Source organism: Pituophis catenifer, unplaced genomic scaffold (assembly GCF_029215685.1).
Source record: "Pituophis catenifer annectens isolate HBS135680 unplaced genomic scaffold, rPitCat1.0.hap2 SCAF_7, whole genome shotgun sequence".
NCBI lineage: Eukaryota > Metazoa > Chordata > Lepidosauria > Squamata > Colubridae > Pituophis > Pituophis catenifer.
This window is the reverse complement of record NW_027256887.1, coordinates 33,338,555-33,355,799: the sequence shown is the minus strand read 5'-3', so window position 1 is coordinate 33,355,799 and position 17,245 is coordinate 33,338,555. Positions and strand designations below refer to the sequence as shown.

General features: G+C 35.1%; 1 protein-coding gene across 1 annotated transcript in view; it reads right to left on the bottom strand.

Annotated features, from left to right (window-relative positions):
- Positions 1 to 17,245, bottom strand: part of TMEM117 (transmembrane protein 117) — a 473,220-nt gene that overhangs the window by 409,647 nt on the left and 46,328 nt on the right. The window contains exon 2 of the mRNA XM_070947874.1: positions 4,043 to 4,175. Within this exon, the coding sequence (XP_070803975.1) occupies positions 4,043 to 4,175 (133 nt within the window). The remainder of the gene's footprint in view (positions 1 to 4,042; positions 4,176 to 17,245) is intronic.

The following is a 17,245-nucleotide window of genomic DNA, read 5'->3' as shown; positions in this document are numbered from 1 at the left end:
GTTCAGTTATTGGGTCACTGTTGTACATTAGTAGTTGGACCAGACCCGACATTGCACTTAGTGTTAATCTCTTGTCTCGACACATAGGTTAGGAAAAACAGTTTCATTGGACATGCGTTAAGAAATTATTGAGATACCTAAAATACACTAAACACATGAAGTTATTGTTAGAACCAACACATACTGATTATGCAGAATTATGTTGTTATGCAGATTCTGATTGGGCAAGTGATAAGAAATCACGTAAAAGTACTTCAGGTTATATGATGTTCTTAAATGGATGTCCTGTTTATTGGCAAGTACGTAAACAGAATTTTGTTTCTTGTTCATCTACTGAAGTTGAATATGCTTGTGTTTCAGATGCATGTAATTCTCTAACTTGGTTTGATGCTTTAGTCACAGATATCTGGATGCACGCGATCCGACCGATCACCATGATGGAAGACAATGAATCGGTAGTTTATATTTCTGAATCACATTTCACAGGTTCTAGGTCCAGACACATTGACATCCGTTATCAAAACATAAAACATTTAGTGAAAAAAGGTTTTGTTAAAATGCAGTATGTATCTACACATGATCAAATTGCAGACATGCTCAACAAACCACTTCCAGCAGCTCAACACGAGTATCTGCATAAGAAGATGTGCCTTATTTGATGATGTACCTGATATTCGCTCAACTGGCAAAAGAAGGGGATTGTCACTGCGTTTTTTTATTTACCAGCTGAGCTCTCATTTCTGGACTATCAGACTTTCAGTAGCATGCCAAGAATTGTTATCAGTAAGCTAAACTGCACAAGTCTGTCCACCCACATTCCTTCACACTCTTTACTTTGTTCTTTTGCCAAGAAAAGTCCGACTGCTGAGAAGCAGCTGGCACGAACTTTATTTCAAAATGTAACCAATTAGATCAGTAAGATGTTTTATTTTCTTCTTTACAATAAATATGAGTTTAATTAGAAGATGTATTCCGGTTTTATTTTTCAAAAGTATACACAAGGAAAATGCCACGATCCAGGCAATTACCCCAGGAAGGTAACGGGGCTGATTGCCTCTGACATGACGAACCGCTGCAGAGGGGTCTTTGGACCAGAACCGTCCTGTAGGGACAGGGAAGAAGGAGAGGCACCTCGGAAGACCAAGAGGAACAGGCAAGTTCCTTGAAGGTCAGAGGAATCTCTCCAATTCGGCGGCGGAGGCAGCAGCCATTGTGGCTCTCAAGAAGCTGGGGCAACCGTACTAAGTATTGAGCAGGAGCAGTGAATGCAACAGAGTTTTTGAAGCCGGGTGAGTGACAGCCAACCCACAGGTGAAATAACAACAACAAAAAAATTATTTTAAAACTGAAACCCCCAGCGTAAATAGTAATATAGAAAGAATAAAATGGCGCAGGAAATTAGACAAATGATGGAAAATGATGTATTTGTTGTGGAAAGCAGAAATAAGAGGAATAATTACGATGGTACATGGAGAATCGAAACTTGAGAATCCAAAAACTGAGAGAGAGCATGTTCAAGCTGACAAGGAAACAAAGATGGAGAAGCAAGACACAGAGACTGAAAACAAAGAAGATAAAGAGAATGAGATTAATTTTGGAAAACTAATTGAATATATGGATAGTAATAATAAAAAGGAGGTTTTTAGAGGTTACATTGGGATTAACAATGGAAAAAACAAAAAAGGCACAAACAGACAAAGAAAGAGAGAAGGGAGAAATAGAAAGAACACAAAAAATTTAAATGATTACACTGGGATTAACAGTGAAAAGAAAAAAGAGGAAAAGGATGGGAATCAGCAGGAAATGCAGGGCAAAATAGAAGAGTTCAGATTTGTGAAACACAGAATGATTACACTGGGATAAACAGTGGGATAAATAATGGGGAAGTAAGAAAAGGAGAAAAGAGATGGGAAACAATGGGAAATTTAGGGCAAAAGAGGAGAGCTCAAGATTTCAAAGTACAAAAGAAAAAAAGGGGAAAGAAAAAGGTAAAAATAAAAATGGGAAGGGAGAAAAAGAAATGAAAGAGAAAGATGCTATATATATTTAGAATTGAAATATGAATTGTAGTAAAAAAATGGGAAACCATATGATTGCAAAAATGAAATGAATAATAATTGGAATATTTGTATTGTATCTTTGAAACTTAGATAATGATAAGCTTTGTTTTTTTTAATTTCATTTTTTTTAAAGAAATATGAATAAGTTTAAATTGTAACAATTGAAATACCTTTAATGGTATATGATGGTGAAAGTGGAAAGGATTAAGTTGTGGCTTGGATAACAGCTAGAATACTTTAAAGTTAATTAGGGAAACTGTAATGGTTGGAATATTTTTAACTCTTTAATTCTATAATGTGAAGAAAGTAGAAATGATTAATTGTAATAATTGAAATACTTCCAGTTGTCTATTATGTTGAAAGCAGAAATGGCTATAATTAATTGATTTGTAAGGAATTGGATTACATGGAAATAACTGGAATATTCATGTTTATATTGATTAATATAAAAAAGGATAGTTATATAACTAACTGATATATATTAAAATGTTGGATTTGTATTATCAAAGGAAATGTATGTTATAAAATAAGCGGATTTATTATAATCATAAGAATTAAACTGCTGTAACATTACATAACTAACCAAGGTGAGGAAAGATATACAAATAGATGACAATGGGAAGGGGTATAATACAGAATAGAAGGGAAAAACTGAATTTAATTAAGATTAGAGATGAGAATGAAGGGTAATATTGGTTCTTAAAAAATAGATGAGAAATGAATATGGCAAAAAGGAAATCTAGAAATTATAAATTAAAATTGAAATGACTAAATACTATCTAAATTTGTGAACTGGCAAAATACTCTGTTCAAAGAAAATACATTGTATGTTTGTATGTATGTCTGTCTAAAAAATAAAAAAAACTTGATAAAAAAAAAGAAAGAATAATAGTCATTGAAGGTGATTAAGAAGACAAAGGCATAATTTACTGTCCGTTTGCAGTCCCTCCCCTCCCAGCAGATAGCTTTGGAGTTCAACTCCAGAAGCCGTTTGCCAGCTTACAGCTGTACTGAAGGGTTCCGAGGGGAAGTTCTTTGACACACCCTGGCCAGATGGATCATAAAAGCTGATAGGATGCCAGTTCCTTCAGTTAGAAGGCAGAAAAGCAACACTCTAGGGAAAAATCCTTCGGAGATCTGTTCCCAGGCATGTGTTCAGTTAGCCATGTTCCCATGTTCCCTTTCCCCCACTCCCTTTCCCTCCCTTAATTTCCTATTTTCTTTTCTTCTTGTAATATATAGTATATATAAAATATATTACATTTTATATAATAAAATAAAACGATAAATGAGAAAGATAAGTTGTCTCATTAAGACGAGCCACAGGAAATCCTTTTCCAATTCCTGTAACGGATAGCATCGTGCTGTCTTTACAAGCCAACAGTCCTCAGCCTTCCTCAGGCTCACGAAGAAACTTTTACCTCAGAAAAATACTCCTGGCTCTTAGGGCACTTCTGGTCCCATAACCTGTCAGGGAATTGTGTAGCCAGTGTCCAAATGGAGTCAGATACACTGACATGAACCAGTGGTTTTATATAAATAAATATATTTACAGTAAATAAGATAAGCAAATAGGAGCATCGACAGGTAAATCAACACAGCAGGAACATCATGAGTTAAATCACAGAGAGCACACAAGGCACACAGAGGAAAAAAGGCAGGAAACAAGGAAACTCCCCCCTTTACTCTCATAGCAACCAATTACAGCTCAGATTCCCTCATGCAGTGGCCCACTTTCTTTAACCAATTAGCTATAACTGTGTGTTCTTACTTATTATCCAATCCTTTACTGCTCTAGCTATTAACAGATATTTAAATCAGTAGCGGTTGGAATTTTTCTCCTATAGTTATTTAGTATTTTCTACTTGGAAAGATATGAATGAATTAGTTCCCTGATATAAAACGTGCATATTTATCTATTTATAAAATTCTAATCAATGAGTTATAATTAACAAAAGTAATATCAGAAAGCTACAGCCTACCTCATGTTACCTGCCATAAGAAGACATAGATTGTAGATATGAGAAAAGATGAAGAGAAAAAGTATGGTGCTGAAAAACATTGTCATCCAAGACCCATGATCCTCTCGAAACATTTTCAACCGAAGTAGCTGACCTGCAAAGATAAGATATTAAAAATGTATTCAGATTTCTCAAAGAGCTTCCTACTATTCTAGAAAAGACAGAGAATGGTACAGATTTTGTAAACATGCCAAGGTTCAGCTTCAGCTCCATGAATGATTCCTACTTATACTGAAGCAGAGAGTAAACTTCTCTGCCCCTTGCAATGTGGCTTGAAAAGTTATGAGTCAAATTCATGTTTCATCCATGCAACATTCCCTAGACAATAGTTCTATTACAAAAAATGTTGTTTTTAAATGGCTCCCACTGAGCAAGACTTTCTTCAGAAACCCTTTTCCTCCACAGCAGTGGTTCTCAACCTTCCTAATGCCGCGACCCTTTAATACAGTTCCTCATGTTGTGGTGACCCCCAACCAGGGGTGGGTTCTAAATTTTTTTACTACCGGTTCTGTGGGCGTGGCTTATTTTGTGGGCATGACTTGGAGATCATGTGACTGGGTGGGCGTGGCTAGCTGGTCATGTGACCGGGTGGCCGTGGCTATGTGTATAGGGACTACTCAGAGGGCTGAAAAAAGTCATTTCTGACAGGTCCTCGCACTTTTGACTGGTCCTCACACTTATGACCATCCTCACATTTATGCCCATGCAGCATTCTTAACAACCATGTCACTCATTTCACAACTGCTTCTTTTCACCATGGTGATAAGATAGGGTAAAAAACGTAAAATGTGAGGATAGTCGTAAATTCGAGATCTGGTCAAAAGTGCGAGGACCAGTCAAAAATAACTTTTTCAGCCCTCTGAGTAGTCCATGTGCACAAAAGGACTACCCAGAGGGCTGAAAAAAGTGATTTCTGACAGGTCCTCACACTTATGTCTTCGCACTTATGACTAGTCATCATTTATGCCCATTGTAGCATTCTTAACAACCGTGTCACTCATTTCACAACTGTTTCTCTTCACCATGGTGACAAGATAGGGCAAAAACGTAAAATGTGAGGACAGTCATAAGTTCGAGGACTGGTCAAAAGTGCGAGGACCAGTCAGAAATAACTTTTTCAGCCCTCTGAGTAGTCCAGCAATAGAGAGGGATGAAGGAAGGGAAGGGAAATTAGAGTAGGAGTGAGGGTAAGAGAGGGAGGAAGAGAGGAGGAGAAGGAGAAAGGAAGAGGAAGTAGGGAAGAGAAGAAGAGGGGGAGGAAGAGAAAGTAAGAAGGAAAGAAAAGAGAGAGGTGGTAGGTTTGAGGAGAAAGATTGCTGTACAATAAAAAAGATGAAAGGGAAGAAAGCCAACCCCAAACAAATATAAAGATATTAAGATAAAGAATGAATTGTTAAACTTTAAAGAATAAAAGAGAACAAATATGAATAAATAACAATTATTAGAAAAACACATACAAACATACAATGTATTTTCTTTGAACAGAGTATTTGGTCGGTTCACAAATTTAAACAGTGTTTAGTCATTTCAATTAAATTTACAATTTCTATATTTCCTTTTTGCCATATTTATTCCTCATCTATTTTTGTAAAAAACCAATATTACCCTTCATCCTCATCTCTAATCTTAATCAAATTCAATTTTTCCCTTCTATTCTATATTATACCCCTTCCCATTGTCATCTACTTTTATATCCATCCTCACATTGGTTAATTATGTAATATTACAGTTGTTTAATATAAATTCAACATTTTAATATAAATCAATTAGTTATATAACTACCTTTTTTGTATATTAATCAATATGAACATGAATATTCCAATTATTTCCATGCAATCCAATTTCTTACAAATCAATTAATTATATTTACCAATAATAATAAACCAAATAATTTCCCCCATATATTCCTCCAAACCACAACTTAACCATTTCTGCTTTCAACACAATATACAATTAATAGTATCTCAATTATTACAATTCCCTAGTTAAATAGAGCTTTTTTCTTTTGTGTTTTAAAATCTTGAACTCTCCTCTTTTTCCCTAAATTTCCCATTATTTGCACCTACCTTTTTTGGTGAGGAAAAAGAAAAGAGAGACTTCCTGTCTGGCTTCCGGCGCCGCCAGACGGTCCTTCGTGACCGCTGCCCCGTTGCCTGTAAAAGAGCCGCCTTTACATCTGAAAGGCGGCTCGAAAAACTCCATTTCCTGAAGGAAATGTGAGTCTGAGCGGGCGGGGGCGGGTAGAGCCCTCTGCGAAGTCCCCAGAGTCTTTTTTAACTCTTGGGGGCGAGCAGGTTGGAGCTCCCTATTGTCCCTTGCCGCCGCTCCGGGCATCGAGTGCACTCTGCTTTTTTGCAGAGCTAGACACTGGAAATGGACTAACTAATGAAACTAACAGATGGACTTATTAAAAAAGATGAGACTTGGATTTTGGACCCTAAATCGCAAGTATCCTTAATGAATTTACAAGCATTTTAAAGTGAAAGAGGGGGAAAAAAAGCTTTAAAATGGCCGCTGAGGCTTGGGAAGTAGAAGAAAGCTGAAAGTAAGAGTCCTTCCATTATAGATACAAAGTAGCGGAATATATAGTGCTGGTTACAATTTGAAAGAAAAAGAGTTATTTTAAGTTCCTCTCTTCTTGGAGATTTATACTTGATCTTGTTTGGAGGGTAAAAAAGAACAATTTGCTGGAAGGATGGCGTTACTAATAAAATCTGATAGACAAGAAAGGGGGGGGTGCTCCCCCACTCACAACTGTTTGAACAAGCTCTGAGCTTACAGACTTTGCAGAATGGTTTTAACTTAAAAGAATTTATCCAGGAGGAAATGGCAAAATATTATGAGACTGTGAACCAGAAATTTGAAAATTTAAGGCAGGAAATTAAAGAAATGATACAACAAAAGTATGATAATTTGCAACAAAAGATTGTAACAGTGACTAATGGTTTTTCAGAAATTGTTATAAAGTTGGATACAAATATTAAATCGCTAGAGTCTAAAATGGAGAAAATTGATAATTTGGATAATAAAATATTAAGAATTGAAAAGGATTTAATAAATATTCGAGATAATGGCTCAGAACTAAAGTCTAAAGAGGAAGCTGATCACGAGACTTATAATGCAGAAGATATAAAGCAAGGAATTGAAAGAGAGGTTGTAATGTTGCAATACAGGATTACAGAATTTGCGATTAGAATCAGAGGTTTACAGGAAAATAACAGTAATGACTTAAGAAAAACATCTGCTCGACTTCCTGTTTGCTGCTGGCCGCCGCCAGACGTTCCTTTGGGATCGTCAGCTTCCATAGCCTGTCAGAGCCGCCTTCACAACGGAACGGCGGCTCGAAAAAACTCCGTTCCCATGAGGAAACGGAGATAGAGCCGGCAGGGGTGGGTAGAACTCTCTGCAGAATCCCAAAAGTTTTTCTTTTACTTTTGGGATGGAGCGGATGAGATGCCCCATATCCCCAGCCGCTGCTCCGGGCTTTGGGAGACCTCTGCTAATGCAGAGCTAGGCGTCAAAAGCAAGCCTGCGAATTTGACAGATTACTCAAAGAAAATGTGAGCTGGACCTGTAATACTGAAGCGCAAGTATTTTACTTATCTTTTAAAAATTACTTAAGAGAATAGAGGAAGAGAAAGAGGAAAAAAGGTTTTTTTTAAAATGGCGTCTGCCGCGGCTGGAGAAGAGTTTGAGAGGGAAAGTTCTTCCGTTTTTTATTATTACAATGTAGCGGAATAAATACCACTGGCTACATTTGTAGACAAAACTCCGCTCCTGTTTTTGTTTTTCTCTTTTTCCCCTGGAGGCCTGATTGTTGCTGGCTGGAAGTCTTTTGTCTTGTTTTTTTTTTTCTTCTAACAAAGCCTGCTTAGGCGGAAACATGGCACTGAGGCTTGTGAAGTCAGACAAAAAAATAGGTGGGGGGGATTCCCCCACTAAGAATTTAAAGGAACAAGTTTTAACTCTTCAGTCCCAGAAACCTGATTTTAATATAATAGAATTTCTCTTAGAGGAGATTGAAAGAAGGGATGAGATTGTGAATCAGCAACTTGAAAAATTTAAGCAGGAAACTAAGGAATTGGTGAAATCCAAGTTTGACTTTTTGCAGCAAAAAATTTTAAAAATGTCAGAATTCATGATTCGGTTGGAAATAAATGCTAATTTACTAGAGTCAAAAATGGATGAAATTCAAGACAAATTGGACAATAGAATTCAAAAAATTGAAAATGATTTGTTAAATATTCAGGATTATAGTTCAGAAGAAAAATTTAAAATGGATGCTGATCAAAAGTCTGGTAATGTAGAAACTCTGCAACAGAGGATTGAAAAAGAGGTTCTAAAGATACAATATAATTTTACAGAATATGCAATAAGACTTAGAGGTTTGCAGGAAAATAACAGAGATGACTTAAGGAAAATATCTTCTGAATTTCTAGCTGGGATTTTAAAGATTCAACCTGAGGAAGTGTTTTGTAGGATTGACAGAGCTTATCGAATAAACTCCTGGACTGCCAAGCAAAGGCAATTGCCTAGAGATGTGGTAATCTATTTTTCAGATAAAGAAATTAGGAATAAAATTGTGCAAAATTCCTTCAATTCTAATTTGCAATTGTATGGAAGAAAGATTTGGATTTACAAGGAACTCCCACCTAAGATATTAATGGAAAGGAAGAAATTTGGCTTTCTGGTGTCTGAGTTAAAAAGGAGAAATATTCAATTCCGGTGGGACGTCCCAGTTGGTATTATATTGAGATATCAAGGAGAAAGATACCAGTTAAATACTGTTGAAAGAGCGGAAGAATTTTATCAAAATAGGTTGAAAATGAATTTAACGTCTTCAGATATAATACAGGATAAGCAGAAGGAGCTGGAACTAAAGACAGAGACTGTACCAGATAAATTGCCTTTGGATTTATCGGATACCCCAGCTGGATTATCTACAAATTCGAGAGAAGTGCCATCTGATTTTAATGTGATGACTTATCAAGGCAAGGACAAGCATGGAAACCAATTAGAGGATATACAAGGGATAAAAAAGAAACGCGAGACACAAAAAATTAGGATGGAAGTCAAACCCACAAAAAGAAAACAAAAAAGAAATAGGTTGTGCAAAAATAGAAATTTCTAATCCAAGCAACAGTGAAGCCAGTGATTTTAAAATATGAATGATTATGTGAAAACATAGAGGAGGCGACACATTGGTCAATATCATCCTGAGGATAGTGGCAGATCTCTGCATTGCCGTAATTTTGGGACATGGAAAGAGCCTCAAATTGATGGTTTTGAATTATCTACTTTGAAACTTCTTTTTGTGTTGATAAATATATTATAATTATTTTGAATTATAAGGCAAGAGAATCACATTGGGACATGCAGAAGATCGGGTTGTTACCCAATACGATGATGGAAATTAATAATCCTGATGAAACCCACAATTATTATTATATGGAATATAATTATAATGTCACTCGGGTGGTTGTTTTTACTTTTATATATATAAGAAGATGCTTACTACTGATGGGGGCAGATATGATTGGAGACCTTGAATAAACTGTTGCATCAGCAAGCTATGTTACCCCATTATGGATGTTGGTTCTAACAATCCAGTGGAAAGACTTCAAGAAGATATTATATGGACTATAAATTTAAAGTTATTGTCTTTTCTTTTTTTATTTAGATATAATGGAATATATATATATATATATTTTTAAGTAGTGTGGGCAGTGAATTAAAGATATCAAGAATTGTTGTGTATGGTAAATTTGTAAGACAGTGGGTGAATAAGCTAGCTACAGATTGATTAGTTTAAGAAAAGGGATTTTTAAGTGATACATTTAGGGGAGTGGAGGAAATGGATAGAGTGGAATAAATGTTAAATTAGATTTTATGGTGAGCCCGCTTTGAAATGTTATTAAAGTAGGACTTATCGTATAGTTTTAAAGTGGAAGGTGGTTTTGAATTGTTGCAATAATGTATAGATATAAAACACTATTATGCTAAATTAGAAGTTATTTTATAATAGTTATAGTATAATGTGTTTGTTTTTTGTTTTGTTTTTTTCTCTTCTTCTTTTCTGAGATGTATGGATAAAGGGGGATTTATAATACTTTTAGTAAGTAAAGGTCAGTATTTTGAGGAGGGAGCAAGTAATCTGTTATGAATTAGGGTTTTTTTTTTGTTACGAAGAAGTCACAGGGGGGGAAGGGTGGGGAGGGGGGGTTAGGGAGGGGGGGGAGGGGGGGGAAAAAGGGGGAAAAAATTTGTATTTGAAAACTTTTTCAATAAAAAAAAAAAAAAAAAAGAAAAACATCTGCTCAAGTTTTGGCTGGGATCTTAAAGGTTCATCCTGAGGAGGTATTCAGTAAAATTAATAAGGCTTATAGAGTGAATTCCTGGATTGCAAAACAAAGGCAACTGCCTAGAGATGTGGTGATTTACTTTACAGACAAAGAGATTAGAAATGATATTGTGCAAAAATCTTTTAATTCTACTTTACAACTGAATGGGAGAAAAATTTGGATATATAAGGAATTACCGCCTAAGATGGTAAGAGATAGAAAGAAATTTGGACTTTTGGTGACTGAGTTAAGAAGACAAAATATTTTATACAGGTGGGATGTCCCAGTGGGTATAATACTGAGATATCAAGGAATAAGATATCAGTTAAATACTGTTGAAAAAGCGGAAGAATTTTATTACAAGGTACTTAAAAAGCAAAATCAACAAGAGACAGAAACTCAAGAAAAGCAGAAGGAGATGGAGACAATGAAGAAACAACAAGTTAAAGAGGTCTCCACAGATGAGCCGCTTTTGGATTCTTTTTCAGAGGTCTCAGTTGGATTATTTAATATAAGAGAGACGGTTCCAGATCCTATTGCAATGATTTGTCAAGCCACAAACCAGCATGGAAGTCAATTAGTTGATATACAATTTACAGAACCAGAAAGATCTCAGCCACAAAAGCAAACCCAACAGGATCAAGTTACACATCAGCAAAACCAAACAGTTGACACACAACCTACAGAAAGGAATTTAGGATGGAGATCCAACCCACAAAATGTCAAGAAAAGAAGAAGTAGGTCTCACGAACATAAAAACTTTTAAACTAAACAGCAGTGTAATGCCAGTTACTTATGAAAGGACTGAATATATGAAAAGATAATTGGCAAAGTATTGGTTTATTTTATCCTGAGGATAGGGCAGATCTCTGCAGTGCTGAATTATTATGGGATGTGAAAAAGGCCTTAAATCGAATGGTTGGAAACATCTTGTTTGTTTTTTGGATTTCCGGATAAATATATTACGTGTATGTTGAGTTATATGGCAAGAGATTTACTGGATTGGGGCACGCAGAAGTTCTGGTTGTTACCCTATTATGATGGCTGGAATTAATAATCTGGATAAAAGACACCTCCATAAACATTATACGGAATATAATTATAAAGTCACTCGGGTGGTTGTCGGGGTTTTTTTTTTCTCTTTCTTCCAATATGAAGATATTTGTTACTGATGGGGGCAGATGGTAATTGAAGATATTGAAGATACTGCTGGAACAAGGATGCGATGTTACCCTAACACGGGTGATGGAGTTTATCATCCAGTTGAAAGATATTACAGAAGTTGCTATATGGATTACAAGTTTAAAGTTTTTTTTCTTTTAGGATTTTATTTACATAAGGGAATATTTTTCTAGGGGAGTGGGCAGAAGAATAAAGATATTAAGAATAATTATGGTAATTTTGTAGGAAAGTGGGTGGAGATAGATTAGGTTATGGATTGTTTAGTTTAAAGAAAAGGGATATTATGTATAGATGTGAATATATGTAATGAAGGGGGGGAAGGAAATGGGTAGTTGAATTGAATAAGTGTTAAATTAGGATTTATTGAGTAGTTTTAGAGTGGAAGTATGTTTTGAAATGTTATAACGTATGGGGGGTAGTAAAAGGGTAGATCACGAGCGGAAATTGTTAAATTGGGAGATATAATAATATTATTATGTTAAATCAGGAATTATTAGACATTGTTATAATAGAATGTCACTTTGAAATGCATATTATAGCATAGTATAAGGGGGGTATGATAATTTTATTAGAAAGAAAGGGTCAGTATATGGAGATGGAGTAAGTGGATGGTAAAGCATGATATAATCTGTTATGAATTTGGGTTTTATTATGAAGAAGTCAAAGGGGAAGGGGGGGTGAGGGGGGTTAGGGAGGAGGGGGGGAAAAAGGGGGAAAAATTTGTATTTGAAAAACTTTTTCAATAAAAAAAAGAAAAGAAAAAGAAAAGAAATCTGCCTGCCTAATTTTCCAACGTTGCAGCAACAGCAAAGCCAACAGCCTGCTTTACTTTCAGTTTCGTTTTTCAGCATAGCTAGGGGAAAAAAAATCTGCTCCAGCAAGCTGCAGAGCCCTGAGCAAAACAGCTGAGAGCAAATCAGCTGAGAGTCGGGAGCCGATCTAATCAAGGGCTAATTAGCCTATGCTGAAGCTCCGCGGGCCAATAAAATTACAAAAAAACACTGAACCATTTCTTAAATTGCTGGCTCGCCCGCCCCTTGCCCACCACTATTTATTGTCAATAAATAGTGGTGCGGAGGGGTGGGGCAAGCCAGCAATTTAACAAACGGTTGGGCTGAACCCCCTAGAATCGGAAGAATCCCACCACTGGCTATAGGGCAGCCCTTTGAAGCCATGCGGCAAGAATTTAAACAGGTTTTTTTTTTCCTCTAGCCATCAGCTGGGACTCAGGAGGCAGCAATAGATTGAGAGTGGGCGGGGTAAGCGAACGGCCGGCGATCCAACAGAGCAGAGAGTGAGGGTGAGTGAAGGTGTGGGGGGGGCGAGAGAGGGCTTTGGCGACCCCTGTGAAATGGCCGTTTGACCCCCAAAGGGGTCGCGACCCCCAGGTTGAGAACCGCTGCTCTACAGCCTGTTTTTCCACATTCAGTACTTTTTGATGGATCTGTTGATGTATCATATTGGAAAGTCGATCTGACAAAAGTATTATTATTATCTGAAGCAGATATTTGAACAGTACTGCTTCCATTCCAGGTGCAGAAACACCCAATAGTTTAATCTTATTTGGCTTATATTACAATTTAAGGTGGAAGGCTATATTAGACTGTACATGGAACATTTATTTTTTCTTCACACACAATGGTTTGCCTTCAAGGCTTCTGATATATTTGATCTAGAAGAACCTGTGAGAAAAATATATTAATACTAGTTGCCCTTAGACTATTTATGAGACAGTGTCCAGGAAAATTTGGCTAATGAGAGGACAGTCCTGCAAAATGGGAAATCTTTCTAAGGATGCAAGAAAAGGAAAATGTAATATGTAGTATAGAATCATTTATCAGTTTAATTTGTTAATGTTGAAAGTTCTTGTTGAAGTATTTTGACTCTTGAAAGTTACTGCTTGAAACTATTCAGCACACAAATTATCAAAGCAATTATTACATGATTGAGTGATTGAATTTCAATGAGGATTTGACTGTAGTAGGACTAAGGCTAGATCTGTATATGCAGCAGTAAGATGAAGTTTTTTAATATGTTAATAATAATAATAAAAAACTAAAAAAAAACAAAAAACCAAAATGTGAGTCTGGATGGGCAGCATATATGAAAACAAGAACTAACAACAAACATTAGGTGGGTTTGTCAAGACGTCCACTCTTTTAAGGCTCCCCTCTTATAACATTCAGCTAGGACTAAGATATTTCAAAAGGAGACCCCCTTCTTTAATTACTATGCCTCATTCAGAGGAACCAGTCAAATTCTTTCTATTTGTAAATATTGAGGTTTATCCTGACAGCAACTTTTCTTTCTAGCATTGAAAATTTGAGACGGAGGAAAAGGCAAAATAACAACACTTTTTTTTTTATTGGTAAGTTCAGGCAGTATATATTGGAAAGCCCCCTAGAATGTAAAACCAATATAGCCATGCCTTTCTATGCACACATTTTATTGCTTTGTTTCCTAGAAGTGGAGAAAATAGTACAGGTTTAAGATCTGAGGGAGCTGCTTCATTGCTTGAAGTGAGGAAACAATATATACAAATATCAGATCAATATTTACAGACCTAAATTTATTCCCTAAAAAACAGCTACCATTTAGAGAGCAATCAGCTCCACAGATTTTTTAAAAAAAACAGCAACAAACAAAATGTTATTATAAAAGTTCACAGAAACAGAAAAGAAGTAGCTTAGCCTCATTCTGTGAAAGGGAGGAGTCCAGAGGGTAGCTTTCATTCCTGCTCCTCTTTATCAGTGCTTTCTTACACATTGAGGATTATCTCTGAATTATTAACATTAATGGAACAAGAGTGAAGATTAATGGGAATTTTAAAAGATGGTTTGGGACTCAGAACCATTTGCGACACAGGATTCTATCATTTTCAAACAAGGTAAGGAAGAATTTACTAGTTAAGCTAATGTTTTTAATCATACTTATATAGACAATAGAGAAAGAATATAGAATCATGCAAACTATGCATAATCTATGAATTATAGATAAGATGGAATGTAAAAGGCATTTTTATATATTTTACTAGAGTTGTGTTTTTGAAACTGTAAATTATTTTTTAATTATAATTAACAGCCAATTCTGGCAATTAGCTTTACCTTGGCTGCAATTAATATGGAATATTAATCTTTTTGACATAGCTAACTACACTTTATGAAATTGCACATAAAATATGGTCTGCTTTATGATTCCTAATCAAAAGGTAAAACATTAGATGTTGCAGGAGAAACACCATTTGCAAGCTGAGCATCTATTTTTGTTTATTTATAGTACTGCAATTCTTGAAAGAGTGCAACACATTTGTTAACAAGTTTCCCATAATGTACCAATGTAACCAAGTTAAATTGCAATATAATAGAATACAAACTAACAGAATTGATATAATACATGGGATAAACTAGCATCAGACATAATAGAAAACTGTTGTCTTAAGGAATTATGTAAAACAGGGATTCCCAGCCCCCCTCCACAGCCCTACCAGTCTCACCAGGAATCAGGCCACACAAGCAAGTGAAGCCCCATCTGTGCATGTGTGGGATTCAGACAGTATGTGAAACCACACACCCCTGGTCCGCAGAAAAAATGCCTTCCACACAACTGGTCCCTGGCACCCAAAAGGTTGGAAGTTGCTAGTGTAAAATATAGAACTATAGAAGATCTAAGAAATAAAATGTTTCAGTAGAAAAGGTTTCCTAAGAATAATGTAATATTTTGATACAAAATGTCCAATTGAATCTGTCAAAAAATTTTTTAGAACATTCTTGCATATTTGTAATTCTAGTTTTCTTCTGATTAAGCTAGATGCATAACTATCACATGCACTATCAGTGGTGGGCTGCTGCCAGTTGTAACAACCGGTTCGTCCGGAACCGATAATGTAAGCGCATACACACAGCATTGAAAAACTGGCGATATAGGATGTGATAGCGCCAGGGCAGGTGGGCAGGACCAGCTGCTGGTTGGAACTACCAGTTTGCCTGAACTGGTCTGAATCAGCAGCAGGCCACCACTGTACACAATCTAATAATACACCAGTGGAGAAAGTGTTATTATATTAATGCTACACTGAGAAAGAGACATGAAAATGTATATTGTCTCAAAGCAACATTCGTACAAAATAGATTGGAAGTAATCCTAGCTACAGATTTTTTTTTATATAAAAGTTTTTTTATTTTTTAAAGACAAACAAACATACATTTTTTCTGAATAGAGTATTGACCAAGTCAAAATACATACAGCTTATTTTCCCCAAATTTAATTTATATAATTCAATTTCTGCCATTTATATTCCTTTTCTACTTCCTTTTTCATCTCTATTTTGTATTTAATATATAATCAATATTACCATCCGCCCTACCTCCTAATATTAATCTTCTTTAATTTCAATCTCTCTCACATATATTTTCCAATAATTATTTATTCTATTGAAATCCTTTAACTCAAAGACAATCATTTTAATATTTCACACTTATTTCTAAATATCCATTGTTTCCTAAAGGTGGACCAGATTATCATATTTTATTTCCTTATTTTCATCATATCCCCTCTAAGTAAATAGTTTTAAGTTATCATTTAACATTTAATTCAATAAAGCATTATATTCACAATTTTATCTTAACCTCTTTTAAATGATTCATTTTGCATTCAAATATTACAATCATCAATATTATATTAATAATCATCTTACCCTTTTGACAATATATTTCTTTTTATTTTCACAATTTATATAATCATTTCCCCTCTAAGCACGTAAATTCAAATTATCATTTTGCATTTAATTAAGCCTATCTTTCCATTTCCAATTCATTTAAATTTCCTTTTCTAAGTAAAACATTATATTCACCATTTTATCTTAACCTTTTTTTACATATATCATTTTTATCATTCAAATTAAAAAGTATATTTCAAATTATTAACATATTACAATCACCAATATCAATCATAATGCCATTATCATCATACTTATATCTCATATTACTTTTAACCATTTTCTCCTGGTCCATCTAGCCAATCTCTTCTTACAATTCCCGTTTCTCCAATTGAATATGTTCTGACAAAATTCTTTTTTTCTTTCTGTCCAAATCAAATGATACACGTACCCTTTTAACCAGTTCAATTAATTCCTGCCACATTTTAATGTCTGCTTAGGCTTTAGTTTCAATTTAAAGTTTATCTGCTTTTTTGGTTATCAAAGTCAAAGAGCTGAAGAGCAAAACAAATCCTCCTTAGAACTTCTCACGGCTCTTTATCCAAGGTCAGCGTATTTTTTTTCCAGATTTCAAAATGTTCAATGTAGTACTTTTTTCTCCAGTAGATGTCTCTCTTCAATCCACAAGTTTCAAATCAACAGTTTAACAAAGTATCCAATTTGTGTATTAAAACCAATTATCTAATGTCTCTCTGAATTCTTCTTTCTCTTAATTTTTATTTATTCCAAATCCAAGTTTTAAACTCCAATTTAGATCCAATTAAATATCTTTACAAGGCTTTTTTATTTTAAGACTTTCTGTATTCCTTTAAAGTTGAAAGTTTTTAAAGTTTTTATTCAATCATTTATTCTTTTCTTTCGGGTTTCTTTTTCTTGTAACACTTTTAAACTCTCCAGATCTAATTTCCAAATCCAAATGTCAAACTC